The 21,167-nt window shown below is 42.4% G+C and overlaps 2 protein-coding genes across 6 annotated transcripts in view; one reads left to right on the plus strand and one right to left on the minus strand.

The window, feature by feature from the left end:
* Positions 1–20,738, plus strand: TPGS2 (tubulin polyglutamylase complex subunit 2). Of its 5 annotated transcripts, XM_051642882.1 has the most exons (7): positions 1–183; positions 3,912–3,991; positions 11,570–11,657; positions 13,263–13,394; positions 15,531–15,644; positions 17,083–17,243; positions 19,392–20,738. In XM_051642882.1, exons 1-7 carry the CDS (start codon positions 111–113, stop codon positions 19,617–19,619), a joined length of 876 nt encoding a protein of 291 aa, XP_051498842.1. In that variant the 5' UTR covers positions 1–110; the 3' UTR covers positions 19,620–20,738. The 5 variants fall into 5 exon arrangements, with proteins under 5 accessions (XP_051498842.1, XP_051498844.1, XP_051498847.1 ...); XM_051642884.1 differs by lacking the exon at positions 15,531–15,644; XM_051642887.1 differs by lacking the exons at positions 15,531–15,644; positions 17,083–17,243 and having other exon boundaries at positions 19,392–19,481.
* LOC127395652 (aquaporin-7-like) overlaps positions 17,241–21,167 on the minus strand; it is a 24,089-nt gene continuing 20,162 nt past the window's right edge. Inside the window, exon 7 of the mRNA XM_051642880.1 lies at positions 17,241–17,445. Within this exon, the coding sequence (XP_051498840.1) occupies positions 17,275–17,445 (171 nt within the window). The 3' untranslated portion in view covers positions 17,241–17,274. The remainder of the gene's footprint in view (positions 17,446–21,167) is intronic.

The raw sequence follows: 21,167 nt of genomic DNA on the forward strand, positions 1-21,167 counted from the left end.
CAAAACGGGTGGTTCTCTCTCCTTTCCGTATACAAGCGCGCTCGCCCAGCGGTCTCGCTTGCGTGCCGGGCTGTGGGCGGCGAGGGAAGCCGGGCAGGGGCCTGGAGAGGATGGAGGAGAAGCCCTCCGCCAGCATCAAGCCCTACTTGGACAAGCTGACGCTGGGGGTCACACGGATACTGGGTGAGTGGCGCTGCGGGAGAGCCCCTTCGGCCTGGAGTAGGCCGCAGGCACCGGGGCGGAGTGGTCCCTCGGTTGTCATGGAAACCACTCGGGGCGGGAAGGGGAGCTTCCCTCCGCCCTCAGGGCGGCTGCCCCGGGGCTGCCCTGCCCTGCCCTGCCCTGCCCTGCCAGGCCCCGGCCCCTGCCCCGCGGTGCCCGCAGCGGCGGCGGGACCCGGCCTGGCACGGCTCTGCCTCTTTCTGCCTCTCTTTCTGCGGCACACGCCCGAAAAGCCAGCCCTCTTCCTGGCCTCTTGAGTCGGCAGCAGAAATACTGAGTCTCTCCACTTAGGAGGGCCCCACAGTTTTAAAAATAAATAAATAAATAAATAAATAAATGCTGCCCGATGTTCAGCGTGATGTGGTGCACTGGCTGAAGACTCATCAGGGAATCTGCTCAGAATCAGCTCCCCATAGTTACCCTGCAAGTTATTCCCCTGCACTGGGACTTTTTCCACAAGCCCTGCTTGCCATCTCTGTCTTTTGCTCAGATCTTGAGCTTTCTTGCATCCCTGCAGTTCCCTTTGAAGTTCAGCAGGAGTGCATGGCATTCAACTTCTAAAAGTAAGGCTTCTCTGACAAAACTTCATTCATAGCAGTGGAATCACAAGAATTTATTAAAGTATTTGCATGTGTAGAGGATTTTAGCATCAGACCTTTCATCTGTCAGCAGCTTGGGGCACAGACTGTCATATTTGTATGTCTGGAAAGCAATATATTTGTGCAAAACCCTGCATAGAAAACATTACAAATTGCTGTTCCAAAACTTCTTCCTATGACTTTTAAAGCCAAAAGTGACCACTGTAACTAGCTCACCCAGTTGCTGTATTTCAGGACAGTGAGTTTCATCTGGTAACATAAGTGTATTGCAAATTGCACATGTTTTTAGGTAGCTGCTCAGACAGGCAAGATGGAAAGATCAGGGCGAAGTTCTTGCTGTGGGCTTCAGTGAGGACAGGATTTCCTCCTCAGTCTCCGTCCACCATTTGCTTGCTAACTTATGACTGGACTTCTTGGGGTTTGTTTTACTTGTTTTCCAGCTGTGAGGTCATGATAACATCATCCTTGAGAGCATTAATAAGGTGAAACTACTGATGATGAACTGTCATGGAAAATGCTGCTTTGAAGTAGCTTTTTGGAAAAAAAAAACACTAGCCTTGCCCACATCTTCACCACTCAGGCTCAGTGTGAGATCTGCATGGTGTTAACTGTGTCCACAAGTAATGTTGCCATATAAACTGCTTTGGGTAGGTGTGTTATTTACACTAGCAATGCACAGCAGTGCAGGTTTGGCCCTGAAAGTCCTGTGGCATCCCTTTCACCTGAAATGCATTTTGTGGTTTGTGTTTAGGGGTTTTTTGTTGTTTTTCTATTATTTTTCTGTCTGTGTCTGGGAGGACTTGCATTGTACAACACTCCAGTTGGTGTGACATTTTTCAGTGATTGTTTCTTTCACATAACAAAGGGTATCTCATTCAGAAAGATGCCTCAGTCATTTGCAGCACTTGAAACTATCTTATTTTAAATCTTCTTTTCAGAAGTCTCGTGAAGCCAGTGGATACTTTTTTGCCTGACATAAAATGAAAGCAGCAATAGGCTTTTAACTCTGTTGAGTCTGTGAAAACTTTTTTCAGGAGATAGAAATTAACCTCAACATACTCCTTTTAAACAAGAAAATTTTGCACCTACATTGAATGGGAGCTTGAGGCCCAGTTTTCCAATACCTTTATGAAGAAATGTTCATTGCACCATTTCAAAAACCCTCCTTTAAGCAAATTCTGTATTTGAGGTTGAGGGGGGACAATTTTGCTGAAGTTCTATGACTAATAGAAAATTGCAGGAAGGTTGGTTGCTCACAACTGAATCTGAATGGGAGGGATTGGCTGTTCCAGACTGCCCAGAGGAGGGCCATACTTCACTATTTACAGTCTTTATTAGATAAGAACATAACTATTCAGACATTTTTAAAAGATGATGAGAGTTACATGTAGTATTGGCAGTACCATAAGGACTGTCAGTCCATATCTAAGCACATCTGTTAAATGTGGTCTTCAGTTTACCCACAGCATAACACAACATTCAGACTTTTAAGACAGAATTTATCTTTCTTTTGATCTTATATTTGTTTCAGACCTCTTCAGAAGCTGCAGCTCTTTCGATCCTAGACATTCTTTTGACTGATACACTATTTAATCTTTCTTCATCCCAGCTGAGCCATTGTTCATGATGAATTAAACATCCCTACTGTTTTCTTTGATCACAAAAATAACAGTTACTTTGTTATTATACTCTCTTAACTTGTCATAACGCTTGCATAGCCTTGATGGAAAAGACCAGTTAGATGAGTGATTCCACATGCTTCTTTAGAAGCAGAATACATATGGATGGCTTGTACTTGACCAAGAGACAGATTGCTCCACCTTGCATCCACCTATTTGAAGTGAAACTTGGCAAAACTTCAGTTTTCTGTATGTTGGGGCCCCACATTGGCCAGAAAGATTACCTAAGTCACCTGCTATAATTTATTTTTTCTTTCTTGTTTCTGTCTCTAACTTGGAGTTAGGTTTTCTGATGCTCTGTTTGCTCTTTCAAATTATCTGACAGTGTAATAATCAATACTTCCAATTAAAGTGAAGTTTAGACTTCCTGAAACTGAGTATTGTTCTCCTACAGGCAGAGCAGACACAAGCAATGCCATTGCTGGAAGTAAAAGCCCAGTGATGGAGATAAAAAACAAACCAAAGCTCTCTGGTGCCTGCCTTTCCTGTCTAGTGCACTATGTATGTTTTACCAGAAAGCTATTACTGCTTTGGGAGCCAATACTTTCACAGCAGAGCCAGTCTTGAAAGCCCTGCATAGTGGTCACTTCTACTCCACAGCCCTGTGTCCTGGGCTTGCAGTTCCCACAACAAAAAGTTAGTCGTCTTTCTGGACCTGACCCAAAGTGTATAAAGCAAGTGGGAACTATTTCAGTTGGCTGTAGGTCAAGTAAAAAAATTATAAAATATTAAGTGCAAGGGAGACTGTTCTGCTGTCACACACCTGCAGGGATTGCACCATGTACATTAGCACCTTGCACTTATATATCATTCTTTCCCATAAAATACTCAGAAGATTTTTATAAATTCTGAGCTGAATGCTCATACCAATTTGCACGTGTCCAGCTGGGATTTCAGAGTTTGCTCATGCAGGTCCTTTTAGCAGGATCAGATTCTGCATTGGTTCACACCCACTGAATCCAGTGCTGAAGTGTGCCCATCTTTGTCGATTACAGTTATTAGCAATGTACAGCAACACTGCACTACATCTTGTCTCAACTGAGAATATCCTACCCAACTGAATCTACAGGGCAAGCCTACAAAGAAAGGTTAGTCTCTTTTTTGAAGTTTGCCCAAGAACCCATGGTTGATTTTTCCATGAATCTTCTGAAAGACATCACACCTTGACTACAAAATGTGTGTGTATGTATATCTATAAAACCCATCAAAGGATGGCATGATGTGCAGCACTACACAGCCTCATGCCAAGACATGCAGGGTACAGTTACACATAAAAAATCACCAGCACAATGTTTGTAGTCATTAATGTCTTTTTCCTAGCTGTCAGACAGGTTAACCTGCAAAATTGTCTGGCTCACAGTTCTTGCTGTCACCCATGCCAGCTGCAAACATGCTCCTCTTTTCCTTTTAGAGACTTCTCCAGGAGTTGCTGAGGTGACATTTGTGGAAAAGGAGCCGGCTGAACGCCATGCAATCATGTCATGGGAGCAAGTGAGTATTTTCTTTACAATACTACGGTGAGGTCAATCTGAATGTGCAGCAGCCCATGGAGAATGTCGAAAGCAATGGCTGCCTTGGGTTTGTTTGTGAGACAGACTGTTACCAGTTTTGATACACCATGGAGACTAAAGATATTTATAATATATATTTTTAATCAGATATTACTCTGTGTTTCAAACTATCACATGTACCCGATCTGTTAGAGAAACTTGATCAGTGTGTGTATATTCAGAATGATAACTCTAAGAAGAAATAACATAACTGTAGTAGGCAGCAACAGCACTGACTCAGTGGAGATCAAACATTGTTCTGACTCATGTCTGAAACCATTTTCCAACTTCCTTTGAAAAAAAATTAACTTTTTTATTATTAATGGTCATTAAAGGTAAAGGCCTCAAACTGGAAAATACCACTGACCCAGCCAGTTTGTTCCAGTTCTCCATTTCTCTTTTCAGTCTTAGCTATTCAATTCCATTTCTCACAGCCCCTCCTTGGCTAACAGAACAAATCTCTTGGCCAAGGCTTGTCCCATTGCCTGTTCTAGAAGACTACAAAGGACATGTGCTACCTCGACTCCTCATTAGCTGACCTCACTGCATCAGACTGCATGACTGGAGGACTCCTGAATACTGCTGTGTGACTAGTGGGCAGAGATGCCATTTTTGGTCCCCATTTTGCATATGCGTGTTTAAAAATCCCATGACCATGGGAATAACTGCTCTCTAGTTGTTGCTCATATGTAGGGAAGGATCAGTGGAAGCTCACGGGCCTTTGGAAAGAGGCACAGCAGTGGGTGGTGTTGAGCAAATCATCCTCCTCCTCCAACCCTAGCCTTGCCCTAATGCACACATTCCCAGAGACTGCTCTTGTTACCACTACATAAAATAACTTTCCCTTGTATGTCATCTTGCCTTTTACAATTTTTCATAAACAGTAGTCATGTAGGAGAAGTCTTGTACTGGTTTTGGTAACGCCCTATCCCAATTAGTGGTATTTATCACAAAGTTGTAAATCCAGGTCAGAATGTATCTGATGTAAACCTGTGTTATTTACTGAAACCTGTACTGTAGCCAGCAACCATGGTCAGGCAGAAGTGTCCGGTTTTTCAAGTTTGTGTGGACTGATTCCTTATTTCCTGTAGCTGCTGTTCAGGTGTCAGATTAACAGTGCTGGAAAGTTTGAGGCACCCTGACTGTGAGCCAGCTCAGCTTTGGGAGCAGCTACTCCTCTGAGCTAAATTTTGTTTGTTTCAAATCTGAACTATTCTTGTAAACCGAAACTTTGAAACACTGTAAACCAAAGCACTTTGCTCAAAAGATGTCAAAACCTTCAGCTACCCCCACCATACTGCTGGACTAAGTTAACTGTGGAAGTAAATGGTAAAAATTAAGTAGATGCTGTTAAGCTGGACAACTAATGGTGAAGGATTTCACAGTCAATTTCTTTCCAGTTGCATTGACAAAACCTGAAATCCACCTTTTCCAATTAAAAGATGTCTTTTTTTTTTCTCCCTTTTTTATTGAGCTACTAGGATGAAGTCTGATATCTTAACACCAACACTGATACCTAGTCCATGCAATTGCAGCGTGCCCTGCAGTGGTTATTGAGTGCAATGCACTCAGCACCTCAAGAGGCCCTTCCAGGACGAACTTGTGCCCCACTTTTCCTCAAGCTCATGCTGCTTGCGTTTGACTGCAGCTGTTTATGTACCCAGTGTTCACTTTTATTCACAGATTATTTTTTTTTCTTATCCACTAGGTGGCAACAGATTATTTTTTTTTTCTTAGCCACTAGGTGGCAACACTTACACGCGTAATAATTTCTCCAGAGTTGGGATTTTAACGAGGTCTTGTCACATTTTTAACACCCCTCTACATCTTTGGTTGAGAAAGTATTTTCAGGGCTTTTATTGTGATTTAGGGAAAAACGATCAAGCTATTCCCAAAATTTCACTGGTTTTCCCCCAAATAAACCCTCCTTTTCATTGAGACAAATAAAAGCTCTATTCTTAATTTTTTTTTTTTTGCCTTTTTTTTTTCCTTGAAGCAAATTTTCCAGCCCCAGTTTTGCAAATAAAAGGTACTTCTGTTGTGATGGAGTGCCCCCAGGTAAGATTTATAAAAGGTGCAACAAGAATGTCTCAGCATGTTACATACATTAAAGCCTTCTGCATTCCCTGGCAGCTATGGCAGATGAGTCATGAAACTGCATGACATAAGGGAGAGAGAAGGGTGGCTGCTGATGTGGTCTGCTGCTTGGAAGCACTAAGAAGTTAGATAAATCTCTTCCATCTTTCCCCAGAACCTGGATAAAACTCATGTAGTTCTTCAGAGAAGTTTCTCTAGAGTGATATGTTTGATTGCTGTCTGCTTCTTCAGGATATTTGCTTGGGAGTCATTGTTTCAACAGTGCTTTAAGTGATTTGCTGTATGTCCATGTTTTAACTCTGCATCCAGCATTTATTAGGTCTCGACAGCAAAACTGCCGTGGTTCTAGTAATCTTCTTTATCCTCAATGGACTGTGCTTTCTTGGGAGACTGGGGATATTATGGACAAAAAAAAAAAAAAAGAAATAGACCTCACATACCATACTGGGCACTTGGGCTATTTTGTTTTGTGAGCGGATGAGTGTAATCAGATGACTAGAGGGAAAACAGCTGCTTGCCAGAGCTGTGGTTAAGCCATTTCTGGCATGTTATTAGGAATATTGCATTTTAAGAGGCTGGAGATCACAATCGGAGAAACTACCCATTGAGCAGGAGGACTACAGAGCTTGAGAAGCCATTTTTAATATGTAGTAGTGACTTGTTTCTCTGACTGCTATCAGAAGACCACCTTCTTGATGGCACAAGGTCACATGACAGATCAATAAATCCTTCCCATCAGATGGGAGAGATGAGTAGTAGTGAAGCTTTTTATATAGAGATCTTTTATTGTAAACTTCAGATCTGCCCTTGTACAGCATTTTCCACTCATGCATTTTTGCACCATGATTTGGAAAGTCATACAAAGGGACAGATGAACCACTCGGTGGATCAGGAATTGGCTGGATGGCTGCACCCAGAGAGTTGTGGTCAATGGCTCAATGTCCAAATGGAGGCAGGTGATGAGTGGTGTCCCTCAGGGGTCAGTATTGAGACCAGTGCTGTTTAACATCTTTGTTGGAGACATGGACAGTGAGATTGAGTGTGTCCTCAGCAAATTTGCTGATGATACAAATCTGTGTGGTGTGGTTGACACCCAAGAGGGAAGAGATGCCATCCAGAGGGACCTTGACAGGCTGGAGAGGTGGGCCAGTGCCAACCTCATGAAGTTCAATAAGGCCAAGTGCAAGGTCCTGCACCTGGGTCGGTGCAACCCCAGGCACAAATACAGGCTGGGGGAAGAATGGCTGGAGAGCAGTCCTGAGGAGAAGGACTTGGAGGTGGTAGTTGATGAGAAGCTCAACATGAGCCGCCAGTGTGTGCTGGAGCCCAGAGAGCAACTGCATCCTGGGCTGCATTAGGGGAAGTGGGGACAGGGAGGTGATTCTGCCCCTCTACTCTGCTCTGGTGAGACCCCACCTGCAGTGCTGTGTGCAGTTCTGGTGCCCTCAGCACAGGAAAGATATAGACCTGTTGGAGAGGGTCCAGAGAAGGACAACCAAGATGATCAAAGGCCTGGAGCACCTCTGCTATGAATATAGGCTGAGAGAGTTGGGGCTGTTCAGCATAGAGAAGAGAAGGCTCTGGGGAGACCTTATAGCACCTTCCAGTACTTGAAAGGGCCTACAGGAAAGCTGGGGAGGGGCTTTTCATTAGAGAAGATAGTGATAGGACAAGGGGTAATGGTTTTAAACTGAGAGGGGAGATTTATGTTAGATATTAGGAAGAAATTCTTCACTCTTAGGAAGTGAAGGTGAGGTGAGGAACTGGAATGGGTTGCCCAGGGAGGTTGTTGATGTCCTATCCCTGGAGGTTTTTAAGGCCAGGTTGGATGAGGTTTTGTGCAACCTGATATAGTGGTAGAGTTCCCTGCTCATGGCAGGGGGGTTGGAACTTGATGATCTTTAAGGTCCTTTCCAACCCTAATGATTCTATGATTCTGTGACATTCTTAGGAGAATCCTAAAGTAAAGTGGGGAGGGCAGCCACTTGGAGAAACAGGCACATGTCAATCTTCCCATCCAGAGAGGAGGATTCAGAGCAGAAGGCCAGATGTGATTTTTTTTTTTTTTCTTTTCCTTGTCTTAATGAGCTATGTTTACTAAATTTGGCTGTGTCTGATTTGTAGTGGTATTTAACTGGATACTATGGTGGAAGTTTTAAAATGTTAGATTTTGTCATCCCAATGGATCTGTTTCTTTTCCTTAAAGGAGAACACCCACTGAAGTCCAGACTGCTGTTTGCATATGTATTTTTACTGCTGGCATATGTTAGTTAAAATGGAGCTATTTGAAATGGACTGAAAGTTCTGTGTAAACATTTGTACTGTTCTGAGGCTTTGTAGCAGGTCATGTTTTCTTGCTTAATAGTTTTAACCCTAGTCACTGTGCTTACAGCTACAGTTGGAAATTGGAAGTGGTGAAAGCATAGCATGAAATTATAAATGTTTAGGGCTGAGAAGAACCCATAGAGGAAGGTGTGTTTGTTAAAGGCATTTGAAGAACTTTAGATATGTCCTTGTGGTTTAGTATCTCCTGAAACTTACCACCAGGACCTCAGCCATCAGCAGACTCTTATCAAGGGACAATAAATTATTCTCAAAACAAAATTTCTGTTGTATCACATTCTCTGCTTTAATACCTGTTGCCTCTGAAGTTTTTCACTACCTCGGTTAGGAGAGCACTGTGCTAGTGACCGGGCTGCTGGCGGGACAAGTGAAGTGACCTGCCCTCTTGCAATCTGCAAAACTATTAATATCTGGGACTTGTCGATAGCAGTCTGTCACCATAAATTGATATGCTTAGAAAGTAAGTTATTAGGCAGAAGTTGAGAGTGTAGGTGGGTTAGAGGGTCCCGCACAGCATACGCACCACAGTTTGGGGACAGAGACTCTTAACAGCTCCCAGAAAGTTACTATGAACAAGGCTTTAACAGGCAGAAGGGCTACTCTGGTCCTAGGGGAGGAAGGGAATGTGGACAAGAAGAGGTCAATGCCTTCCCTTGCTTGTGCTAGACACTGATGACTAGAGGCCAGCAGTGCAGCTGGATGCACAGCTGGCAGGTAGCTCCTGCTGGATAGATGCATTAAGGCAACATCAGAGTAGATTACTGGATATGCACAAGTTGCAGATATGGACAAAAACCTGATGGGCATCTCCAGAGATGTTACAAATTCATGCCCCAAGTAAAGCAGAGTAAATGAACTTTAAGAGCATGTTTCTTTTGCTTAGCTACATGTTACCAGAATATTCTTCCCTTCTTTTTATGAGACTTTGAATGTTCTAGTAACTGTACAGAAGTAGTCCCAACAGAGGCACAATATTGGAAAGCTATTAACAACTGACTCGTTTCTCTGAAGCAATTCTGTAACTGCTTCTGAGCCCACCGAGGTCTCTGAGGCCAGGCTAGGAATACCTATCTGAGTCACATCTTGATCTGTGGCATGGTAAGCCTGTATGAAGGACAGCCCTACTGGCCTATAAATGTTCTTAAAGTTTGTAATTCTGTCTGTTCTTGCATTAACTGTCAGACTCACTGCACAAAGAGCCATCAGTGTTCAGTATCATGTCTTTAAAACTGGCTGAGTGAAGGAACTATGCCTTTTCTAGGAAAGGCAAGGAATATCCTGTCACAGAAGTACTTGAATTATCAGACACTCTATGTTGTAAATCTCACATTATTTGTCCATTTTCCCCATAAAATGTAGCTCCCAGATTCCTGTGATTGTGAACAGGTCTCAGATCAAAGAGATTTTAAATAAGTTGTATATCCTTCTGGTCCAATGACAAATCCTGACCCTCAAGGGGCTTCTTTCTCTTTTTTTCCTGAGCAGATTTTACAACACATGGGACTTAAAAGGGAGAATGATTACAAGCTGCACCTTGAAGGCTCCAACTACAATTAAGAAAAATTTTTCAGAAGGAGGGTGGTGCGGTCCTTGGACAAGTAAACATGGAGACTGTAGAGCCTGTGTCATCAAAGACTGTCCTAAGTTTTTGTGTCTGATTCATTTGGAGTCTTGAGTTTGACAATGCTTTATCTTTTTTTCTCTAAAACTATTACAGACAAAACAACAGATAACTCCTTTAGTCATGCTTATTACTTGTCTTCTTAAAACTGACAGGCTTCTGTACTGCTTCATTTTGTGTTCTTAACACGTCATCAGGTACAGAGGGTCACTAGTCTACAGCCAGTCCAGTCACCAGGACCACTGCCTGCAATTGCCTGTAGCTCTCTAGGCTTCCGGATATTGTGAGGATTAAGCCTTTATCCTTCCTTGCTCATATTTGTTGCTTAGCTGAAATTAAGAAAGGCTCATTCCACAATCAAAATAGATATAGGAGATGGGTCCTGGTCCTTTGAAGCACTTTCGTCAGCTCACTGGAGGTGCTTCTTTCACTGTTGGCTCAGAAGGAGTCAGGCTTAGAAACCCCAGACAAGCACTGAAGTTTGGTGGGTTGAAGCCATACCAGCTGGTTGGTAAGACTGACTAAGTATTTGCACACATGCTGTTTGTTAAGTGAAAAGTCAAACCTGCTTGATTATGTGCAGCTGCTGAGTCTATGTTTGTCTCACCTACTTGGAACTGAAATGCCTCAGAAGAAGAGAGTCCTTGTGCTAATATTATACAAGCTTTAGTGGAACAGGTAGGTTTAGTTTGATTTCACTCAAAGCAAACCTCTGCTCTTGAAAGCTGTATAAATAAAAAATCTGATTGTTCTTATATATGTGATCTTAGAGTGGCTGTTAGTTCACAGGATCATCTCAGTTGGGGAAGAATCCTGTCATAACTGGCTGCTCATTGTGACATTTTCCCAAGTCATCTTTGTTAATACAGTAGCATAGACCACAAGAAATAAGTAGTTTTCTCTCATGGTTTTAGGAAGAGACATTTCATCATAGCATCATAGCATAGTTTGAGTTGGAAGGAACCATCTAGTTACAACTCATCTCCATGGGTAGGGACACCTCCCACTAGATCTTGTTGCTCAAAGCCCCATCCAACCTGGCCTTGAACACTTCCAGGTATGGGGCTTCCACAACTTCCCTGAGCCACTTGTTCCAGTGTCTCACCACTTGAACACTAAAGAATTTCCTCCTAATGTCTAATCTAAATCTCTCCTCTTCCAGTTTTGATCCATTACCTCTTGTCCTTGTACTACAAACTCTTGTAAAAGTCCCTCCCCAGCTTTTCTGTAACCCCTTCAGATACTGCAAGGCCACTATGAGGTCCCCCTGGAGCATTCTCTTCTCCAGGCTGAACAACCCCAGCTCTCTCAGCCTGTTCTCATAGGCTAGTTTGAGTCATCTTAGAGTTCAGCAAAACATCTGTTGGCAAATATTTATGTACCAATATTCAGTTGCTCCTTGAAATTAAGACATATTCTGCATTCCCTCATAACACTTGTGTGTCATATGATTTGCAGAAAAACTCCTGCACATTGCCAGAGGATTTAAAGAACTTCTATCTGATGACCGATGGTTTTCAGATGACCTGGAGTGTGAAGACTGATGGTGAGTCCATGTGTTCCTCTCCACCAATACCCTTTTCCTTTGCAGAATCTCTTTAATTTCAGACTTATTTCCTGCATAGTCACTGCATACCTGTCAGCATCCTACATTAGACTGAGAAAAAGCACAAATTTTCAATGAAAAATTAGCACTATTCCTTAACTGGAAAAAAATGAGGTGCTGTGTTTCTGCTAGACAGCTTGATTTGTGACTAGAGAAAACTGTCCTCTGAATAAATGAGTGCAGTTCTGTATGAGTTCATAAATTATTTTAGAGACATCCTAGTGAGGAAAAATATGAGTGCACAAGAGAGGTACCTTCCTGGTGCAACAGGGCAAAGTATATTGCTTGCATGTGCTGGACTTCCACGGCAGAGATGTGTACACTGAACGCTGGCTAGAAAACAAACAAGCCTTCATGACATAAAAACTATTCTGAAATACACTGGCCATCTGTTGACACTCAGGCCTGGTATATAGTTAAAATCTTGTACCTTGACTCCCTCTGTAGTTCATGGAGAGAGAAGCAGTTCTAACACATTATCCTATCATAAAGCGGTAGGAAGGGTCACTGTCTCTCTGATAATGCTTCTTTCTCATTAAAAAGTATAAGCACATGCCAGAGCCTGATTCGGCTTTCTACCAGCTCAACTCCCTGGACTTAATTCTGGAGTCATTGGTGGAAGTCAGAACACGACTGAGCTTTGTTGTCCCACCTTGCTTGGCAAGAATCAGGCATTCATTCACTCTGCACTGGAGCCCTGCAGCTGTTATCCTAGGTCTTGCCTTCATGTCAGGTTGTCAGATTGGGCTGTTGTCAATGCTTGCTTCTGGGCATGGGTGTCAAATACCAGGTTTTCCCTAGGAAGTGGAATTTCATTTCCATGACAATTGGTATCACCACCATAACACCTGCACTGAGTCCTGTTGTGTTTCAAGTGGGGTTTAGTGTGTTGTGATTTTCAGGCCACGCAAGTGCACAGAGACCAAGGCAGCTCACATAACTGTCTTGTTTGAGCAAGTATCCAGTAATACCTTCTGAAGTCCTTTTTACTGACACAAGGCTGAACAGGGTGCTTGTTGTCTTGGTGTCTGGTAACAGTACTAGTCTTCAGAAGCAGAGACAAGTCCTCGAGCATTCATTCAGGAACACCCACATATTGACACACTGATCAAATCCTGTGTTGGAGTTGAAGCAAGAGGATGCATCCTGAGCAGATACATGAGGCAGAAGTGGTTTCTGGTAGGAAGGACAGCAGCAGGGAAAAGAGTTTTGAGGAGGTAGCTGTAGCTAGCCAGGAGTTTTAATAGCCAGTTCCACAGGACTGGGCGAACAGCTGCAGCACAGGCTTAGTTAGCGGCACAGTTCTTGTACCTGCACAACTCTTGACATGGTGCCACATACCCTGTAAGCGTGATTCTGTGTTTGAAAAAACTTAATTTTTGCTCCTGTGAAGCCTGACTTGAGTAAGTGTCCATGCCTGCTGGGTATTCCCACCTCTTCTCCCTCTCAGTTTTTTACAAGAGGTTGAGTTGATATATGGAAGAAAAGAGATACCTTTCATGTTTTTCTGACACAGGATGTGATTAATGATAAGTTATATTACAGATACCCCAATGCCCCTGGGCTCTATGGTGATCAATAGTATCTCAAAGCTGTGTCGGCTGGGGGGCTCCTCCATGTACACTCTGCCTAATGCACCAACTCTTGCTGACCTGGAAGATGACACAGATGAGGAAGGTAAGGTCCTGTTAATGGGCTAGAAAATGTGCTCTTTCATGTCTTTTTCTCTGTTAGGGTAATGTTAGGATGTGGCACATGGATATAGCACCAGTAAGGGTCATTTCAAGTAGGTGGGGTTTTCTTTGTCTCCTGGGCTGGATCTACTATGTGTCTTGTTAGTCCCCTACAGCTTTGACAGGTAGATCTGTATGCTGTGGATCTCATGGGGACTACCAGTGCTGCCAGTAACTAGTATTATTTGCATCCTCTTTTAACAGCCTGGTAGCCCTCCTGTTCTGCCTTTTTCCTATTTAAATTTTTAACTTAGCCTTACTCCAGTGATTCAGCTTCTAAAGTCTTTTTTTGCTTATGGTATTGCTTGAATAAAAGGTAACAGGTCTTATCTTGGTAGTGAAAAGACAGCTGGGGTGCTCTTTGGAACTGGAAAAGTAACTAGTAAATACATGCAAGTGCTAAGTGTCAGTGGAAAATGTGTGTTCTGAACTGCCTAAAAATGCTGGGCATCCTGAAGTTTGGAGAGAAAAGGAAGGAAAAAAGACCACTCCTTTTCTCAGAGCTTTTACAGTCTTAACAAGTCTGAAAGAATTACAAATATAAAACAGAGCCAGGTATCATGCTGACTCCATAAGAAATTGCTATTTGATTTCAGTCTTATCTCTGAATCTCTATGGGTCTTGCAGCTTCTAAATGTGACTGAAAGTTTCTTTTTGCACATTGCAACTTGGCTGCAGTCCTGATCTTCTAGCCACTGTAATGAAATGGGCCAAATTCTGCTTCTATTTAGCCACTGAAACCTCCACTGATGCACTTACAAGGTAGACTGAGCAGAACTTACATCGCCGCAAGTGTTCTTATCCTCTCTTTCATGGAAAATTCTTCTGAAAAGTACAGCTTTTAAGTCCCTCTTCTTCTCTAGCAGCTTTAGATGTCAAAATAATATTCTGCAAGAACTTGCGGTTACATGATCCCAAAATGGTTCTGTAGACATGCTCTGTGGTGGTTGGGGGTTACAAGTTGAATATGAGCCAGATCATGTGGCTGTAGAGGACACTGATGTCACACTGGAATGTATGAAGAAATAGATATATCTCCACTTCAATAAAAGTTTTCTGTCAAAGAGAAAAGGTATAAACTGTTCTTTCTGTCCTCCTTGGAAAAAAAGAAAGTAGGCCAAAAAAGGGACAGCGGATAGAATCATAGAGTCATAGAATATCTTGGGTTGGAAGGGACCTGTAGACATCATCTAATCCAACCCCCCTTCAATAAGAAGGAACATTTCCAACTAGACCAGATTCCTCAGAGCCCCGTCAAGCCTGAACTTGAATGTCTCCAGGGATGGGGCCTCCACCGCCTCTCTGGGCAACCTCTTCTAGTGATCCAGCACCCTCACCCACCTTTTCCTAACGTCCAGCCTAAATCTACCCTTTTCTAGCTTGAAACCTTTACCCCTTATCCTATCATTACATGCTCTAGTGAACAGGTCTTCCCCAGCCATCTTAGTGGCCCCGTTCAGGTATTGGAAGGTCACTATGAGGTCCTCCCAGAGTCTTCTCTTCAGCCTGAACAGCCCCAGCTCCCTCAGCCTGTCCTCATAAGAGAGGTTCTCCAGCCCTCTGATCATTTTCCTTTCCCTCCTCTGGACATACTCCAACAGGTCCACATGAACAGAACCATCTATAACAGAAGTAATGGGCTTCAGCTGCTGCAAGGATCCACGTGAGGAAAACTTCTAAGTGCTAACGATGGATTTGGCTTGACTGCCTGGAGATTGTGGCATCTCCAACACTGGAGAGCTTTAAGAAAAATCAGACTAACAACTCTCAGGAGTGACATCTCTAAAGCGGATCTTGCTTTATGCCAGGGAAGGACTAGAGGGCAGCTTTATGTGTTTTATTCAGCTATCTGATTTTGACTCTGAGGTTTGTTTTCTTACCAGAGATTAAAATTTTTCTCATGGGTTTTTTTTTGTTTTGTTTTAACACATGGAACTTAATCCTTTTGAAGAAGTGTAAGTATAATAGTGTTTTAGTTCTTCCTCAGCCAATTTATTAATATCAAGTAGATTGCTGCTTTGCAGCTGAGTCACGGTCAGTTTTCCAAACATGTTTCACAAAGATTTTTTTCTGCTTTCAGGTAATGGAGACAAACCAGAGAAACCACACTTTGATTCTCGTAGTCTTATATTTGAATTAGACCCATGCAATGGGAATGGAAAAGTTTGTCTGGTTTACAAGCACGCTAAACCAGGTAGGACAGAAAAGAGCAAAGTTAACCATTTATTGTGGATTGCATCTAGAGACCACATGTGTAGAAACATCTTACATTTCTGATCTTCTTTGCAATTTGTAGAGGAACATTTACTAGGATGACCTGTCTTCACTGAAGTCAGGGGTTAAACCCTACAGAGACCAAACTCGAGCTAACGGTTTTTTCCTCCTTTAAATGTTGGAGTCTGAGTTATAACATGAGTTCTACATTCATAGAAACAGGAAAGCATTCACATTTGATGTACAGACAATCATGTTGAAATAATACAGAGAGCTAGAACTCATCCAATAACATATCTCTGGTTATTTTTTTGTCTTGGAATAATTCTGCAACTCTTATTAGTGCAAAGGGTAGATGATAAAAAAGGTCCTTAAATGACTGAGACAGCCTTAGACTGGTTCTTGCACCTCATGCATGGATGCAGAGCCTCCAGATGCTAACTAGGTCAAAATTTGGCAGGAAGAGTTAAACAGGAGACTGAAAGATGTGAGGTGAGGTGTTTATTCTGACAATTACGCAGAAAACTGTTATCAGTCAGGAATTAGTGAAACACCCAAGTCACTTGTCAAGTACATGTCATCTGACACAGTGCACAGAACACTACACATATGTGTATGCATCTATGTTCACTGCATGAGGGTGTGCAACTGTGATACATACCTGTTCTTAAGAAAACTCTTTGGTTGTTACCTTGTGTCTTTTTCATTGAATGTGACTACAGCTCCCAAGGCAGAAACTTCTTACTTGTCCTCTTGCCTCCCCAGTGTTAGTGATTTCAGGGGAGGGATCGTTGTTACAGATGTCAACACAGGGGGCGATGTGTTTAATTAAAAATGTTCAGCAACTCACTTTCCCAAGTAAATCCACTTCTTTTTATGCTTCAAAGGATGTTGCCACCAGATAAATATTTGATCACTGTGGAAAGATTTTGCAAAATGTGTTTTTATTGGCAGCACACACTCCCATGACTTCCAGACTCTGCACTCTATTCAGTAATCCAGATGACTGATGATTAAGTTAGTTGTTTTTTACTTTGTGGGGCAGATAAATGTTTACCATAGTTGTACTCTGAACTTAAACTCAAAATCGTTGATGTCCAAGCATGTTTATGTAGTGCATCAGTCCAAGGCTGGGAAGGAATAGCACTGCATCTGTTTTACAGTGAGGAAATGCATATAATTACTATTGCATGAGTATTCTTATAAGGCTTGGAGCAGAACCAAGTCCCTTTCAAGTCCCATACTCTAACCATTAAACCACATTGCATCTGGATAATCATCTATGTTAATCAGGGGCACTGTGTTTTAGAAGCTACAGCCTTTTCTGATAAGTGTGTTGTGTCTCCCACCGGACCATAGCCAGGGGCTGATCTTATCACTGCAGTGCGATAGTGTAATTTATGTTTGTTTTGCTCCAGTTGTCTCCACAGACACAGAGATATGGTTCCTGGACAGAGCTCTATATTGGCATTTCCTCACCAAAACCTTCACAGCGTACTACCGCCTGCTCATTACCCACCTGGGTCTCCCACAGTGGCAGTACGCCTTCACCAGCTATGGGGTCAGCCCCCAGGCCAAGGTAGGACAGCAGGATCCATCTTGTAGTATCTTCATGGAGTCATAGAGTAGTTGGGATTGGATGAATTATAGAATAGTTTGGATTGGAGAGGCTGTCTAGTCCAACTCCACTGCAGTAAGCAGTGACATCTCCTTTTGCATAAGTATAGTCTGGAAAAACATCTTCTCACCTTTTGACAAGCAGCCTGTAGGTTCAGGTGGGCCTAGTGAGAAATGGAAGGGGCTGTAAATCTTTTGCCATAGCATAACAGTCATTAATTTGTATTGGTGAATTCACTAACTTTGTCTTAACCCTGCTGTTCTCACCTGAGTTGAGCTTTACCTTTGACCTCTGATAGCAAGTGGTGGAACCTCAGTTATTTCACTGCTTGCTTGACTCTGAAGCAAAACTCCACTTCCATGACTGCTGGCAAGTGAGTAGATATAAAGCTAAGCATCCCCACAGCTAGGTAAGATTTGTCCAGATAAGTTTTCTAGGCATAGACCCAAACAAAAGGCTAGTGCTCTCTGGATGAAGAGGAAAGTCCAGGTACGCGTTAGACAGAAGTCCAGTGGAAGACTGTGAGCTTGAGCCTTGCCAAGAATATTAATTCCCTTGCAATGTCCTCAGTCATGAGGGGATACCTTGATAAAATTTCTGTCCAAAGAGGGACATTTGGCATTTTCCATGCCACAGTCTTAGAAGTAGTTATAGGAGAGCTTCTAGTACCACCTCGTGACCAGTCAGCACATTATTATTATTATTATTATTATTATTATTATTATTATTATTATTATTATTATTATTATTATTATTATTATTATTATTATTACTACTACTGTTCTGTGAGAACCCTGCTGTTAGAGGCTTCTGCCATTTCTAAGTGCTTGACTGAGCCTTCAGCCCTAACCATGCTTACACCTGGTAAGACATTGGGGAATGAATCTGACAGTACCATCAAACACAGCACATAAGCCTTTCAATGTCTGTGCATATTGGCAAGGTCTGGCAGGTCTCAGGGAGAGTCTTCACTTCACCAAGACATAACAGCTCTCCTACCAGCACAACACTGCTTGGTTTGCCTCAGCCCTGGGCATACATCAGAACTACTTAATAAAATCACTGCCTATTTCCCATCTACCAATGCCTGTAGAATTTGGTTCTTTGTATTTCTTGTGTCTTCCCTGTTACACTGTGCTTTACTTTATCATTCAAGGCTGTGTAGATGGTACTCTAATGTATGCCTGTGCTCTGCCTTTCTGTAACTTTCCTGCTAGAATATTATAGTATGTTCAGTACATTCACAAACCTTAGTGAAATAATTCATGTATTCCTTAATCATTTGCAGCTTCTGTTAGTTAAAATCCTCATAGTATTTTAGCCATTATAATTTTTGAAGCTGTTTATTGAAGCTGTTTTCTGTTAAGCAGTACATTAATAGATTCATTCATCTACATTTTGGTACTGATCTTTTGTTTATCTTGTTCAAAACTTTGCTGGTGGTTTCAGTAGGGGTTGTAACACCATAACCCCTACAGTTTATTCCCTGATTTCATCAGTGGAAAACAGGCAAAACACGAAGAGATGAGAACTACAGAGCATAGCATTGTGGTGGCATCTGGAAACCAAAAAAGAAAATTGTTGTGGTCGCTTCTAGATGTAAAATCAGGCCCAAATGAAACAAACACAAATCCTTTGTGTAAAGAATTAAAAACTGTTGTATGTGTGAAGAGGTGGAGAGAGACAACATTTTTAGAAGTTCAACTAGTTTTCTTCGTATTTTTAAGCAGTTTTAAACTCCAAGGTTTTTTAATTGTTTCGTCTTCTCTGAATCCGAATAAATGCAGATGTCCACTCCCTTTGCTTTTCCTCCTGTGGTTTTAATCAGGAGTTGCTCCTAATAGGAGTTACACTGCCAGAAAGGTAATGTAGGCTTGTGTCTGGTTTTCCTCTTCCCTGCTTGGAATGTGGGGCAGTTTCAGGGCTGCAGCTATAGCTGTGCCCTGTGTAACCTTATCACAAGGCACTCTGTGCAGTCCTGTAAAGTGCAAACTGCTAAATGGTATATGATTAAAATCAGGTCTCAGGGATGAGAGTGAACAAGGTGGAAATATCTAATTGCAGTTTGATTTTAACCTTTTTTTTTTTCCCCACCATTCTGCCTTTCAGCAATGGTTTAACATGTATAAACCCATAACCATCAACACAGCTCTCCTCTCTGAAGAAGCTGATACCTTTGTGAACAAGCTCGACCCCAATAAGGTATTTAAAAGCAAGAACAAAACTCCAGTGATGAAAAAGAAACCACCCTCCCAGCCAGCAGGCTCCCAAAAGAGTCACACAAGCATGACTTCCTCTAAGACATCCACACTAGCTGGGAATTCTTCAAGGAAGTGAGACCCCCAGATCTGACCCTGGACAGCATTTTCAATAAGCTTTGATGTCCTCTGATGCAGCAGATCAGACCAAGTTCCTTGTGCATGAATAGAGTTGCCCATGGAAAACACGTTGCAGCATTTGCATGAAATACAGCCACAGTGTGCTTTGACATGGGAGGGATGTCATTCCTGGAGACTCTGAGATAAAAAAACTTGGGATGTTGATTTTACTCCCTTCTGCTACTTGCAGCATGTACTTCTCAGAGGGCATGAAGAAGCCCTTGACGTCGCTGCTCTGTAAGGAAGCTTTTGTTCCTGTGCAGCTACAGCAGTGAAATGAAAGCAAATGTAAGTCCCTGTTACTTTAATAGACCCAAACTGAAATACAGCGTATTAAGATATTTCTGCCGTCTCCTTTGAAATAAACCTGTCCTGACCTTGCATGCTTTGGGAGCAGGCTGGAACCCACTAAACAAAGAAGTGTCTTCTGCTTCAAACAGAATCAAACTCTGCACTTTCCTGTGCTCCTTCCTACTTCTGCTGTGAGATTCATGGTAGAAAGGGACCTGGAGCTTCTATGTCTCTGCATTGGCCTGCCTGCTTGCTCTGCAGCCGAAATGGATTTTTGGCCTTTGTGCCATATCTTTTTGAATAGTGACATCCGTGTGATGTCCTTCCCAATATGCCTGAAGTTTGCCAGAAAGTGCAAGATCTCTTATTACGTCTGCTTTCTCTTCTTGTGGGAACTGCTGAGCCAGGGTGGGTCAAGTGGTGTTAAGTTTCCTGTAAGCTAAGAGCACCCCTTGGTTTGTCACACAGTAATTTGCAAAGTTGACCATTCAAACAGCGTTCCTCACTTTTCAATTGGGCAGGGTCTGACCAGGGGCAACTGAGATCCTACAGCCTTAGAAGCTCCTGATGCTGTTTTCTATACTGTAAGTTTTCAGGTTAGAACTGCACTTTAACCCATTCACTGCTGGTTTTCAGTTACATCTGATTTTTTCCATTACTTTTCTATGCCATTCTGTCTTAGCACATTAGATGTGCTGGAAACACATGGTAGCAACTAACACATTTGTGCCTAAGCAGGGACATCAAAGTCACCATCTTCAAATAAACATTGATTATTTAAACTGCATCATCTTTTATTTATGAAGCAGTCACATAATTACATAAGACAAACCTACCTCACAGGGACATTGTGAGGGTTTCACAAGTATTTATATGGCCTTCAGAAAGACAAAGCCACCCTATAAGTGCATAGTAGTATTTTAATAAAGATTTAAGTCTTTTTCTCCAGAGTGATTGGGTATTTGAAGATGCCATTGGGAGTGCATACACAAGGACATCTGGTAAGAGCAGGGTGCAGGCTGGATTTTGGGGGCTATTTTAATGCAGTCGACAATCTCTCACTGAGAAAGGATGGGTGACAATGTCTTACTTAATCCTATCTTGAGCTACTGCAAAGTTCCCAGTTTAGTTCCCATAGACCAAAAGGCTCAGCTTTGCGACAGCTATTCCAGTTCTGTCCTGCACTCACCATTCAAAATCCCTGCAGCCACCAGCC

This window comes from Apus apus, chromosome Z (assembly GCF_020740795.1).
Source record: "Apus apus isolate bApuApu2 chromosome Z, bApuApu2.pri.cur, whole genome shotgun sequence".
Taxonomy (NCBI): domain Eukaryota; kingdom Metazoa; phylum Chordata; class Aves; order Apodiformes; family Apodidae; genus Apus; species Apus apus.

Bases quoted from the DNA above. Each gene is read 5' to 3' on its own strand.
- TPGS2 (XM_051642882.1), top strand. From the start codon at position 111: ATGGAGGAGAAGCCCTCCGCCAGCATCAAGCCCTACTTGGACAAGCTG. The intron at 13,395-15,530 runs GTAAGGTCCTGT...TTCTGCTTTCAG, and splicing joins AGATGACACAGATGAGGAAG to GTAATGGAGACAAACCAGAG. The intron at 15,645-17,082 runs GTAGGACAGAAA...GTTTTGCTCCAG, and splicing joins TTACAAGCACGCTAAACCAG to TTGTCTCCACAGACACAGAG.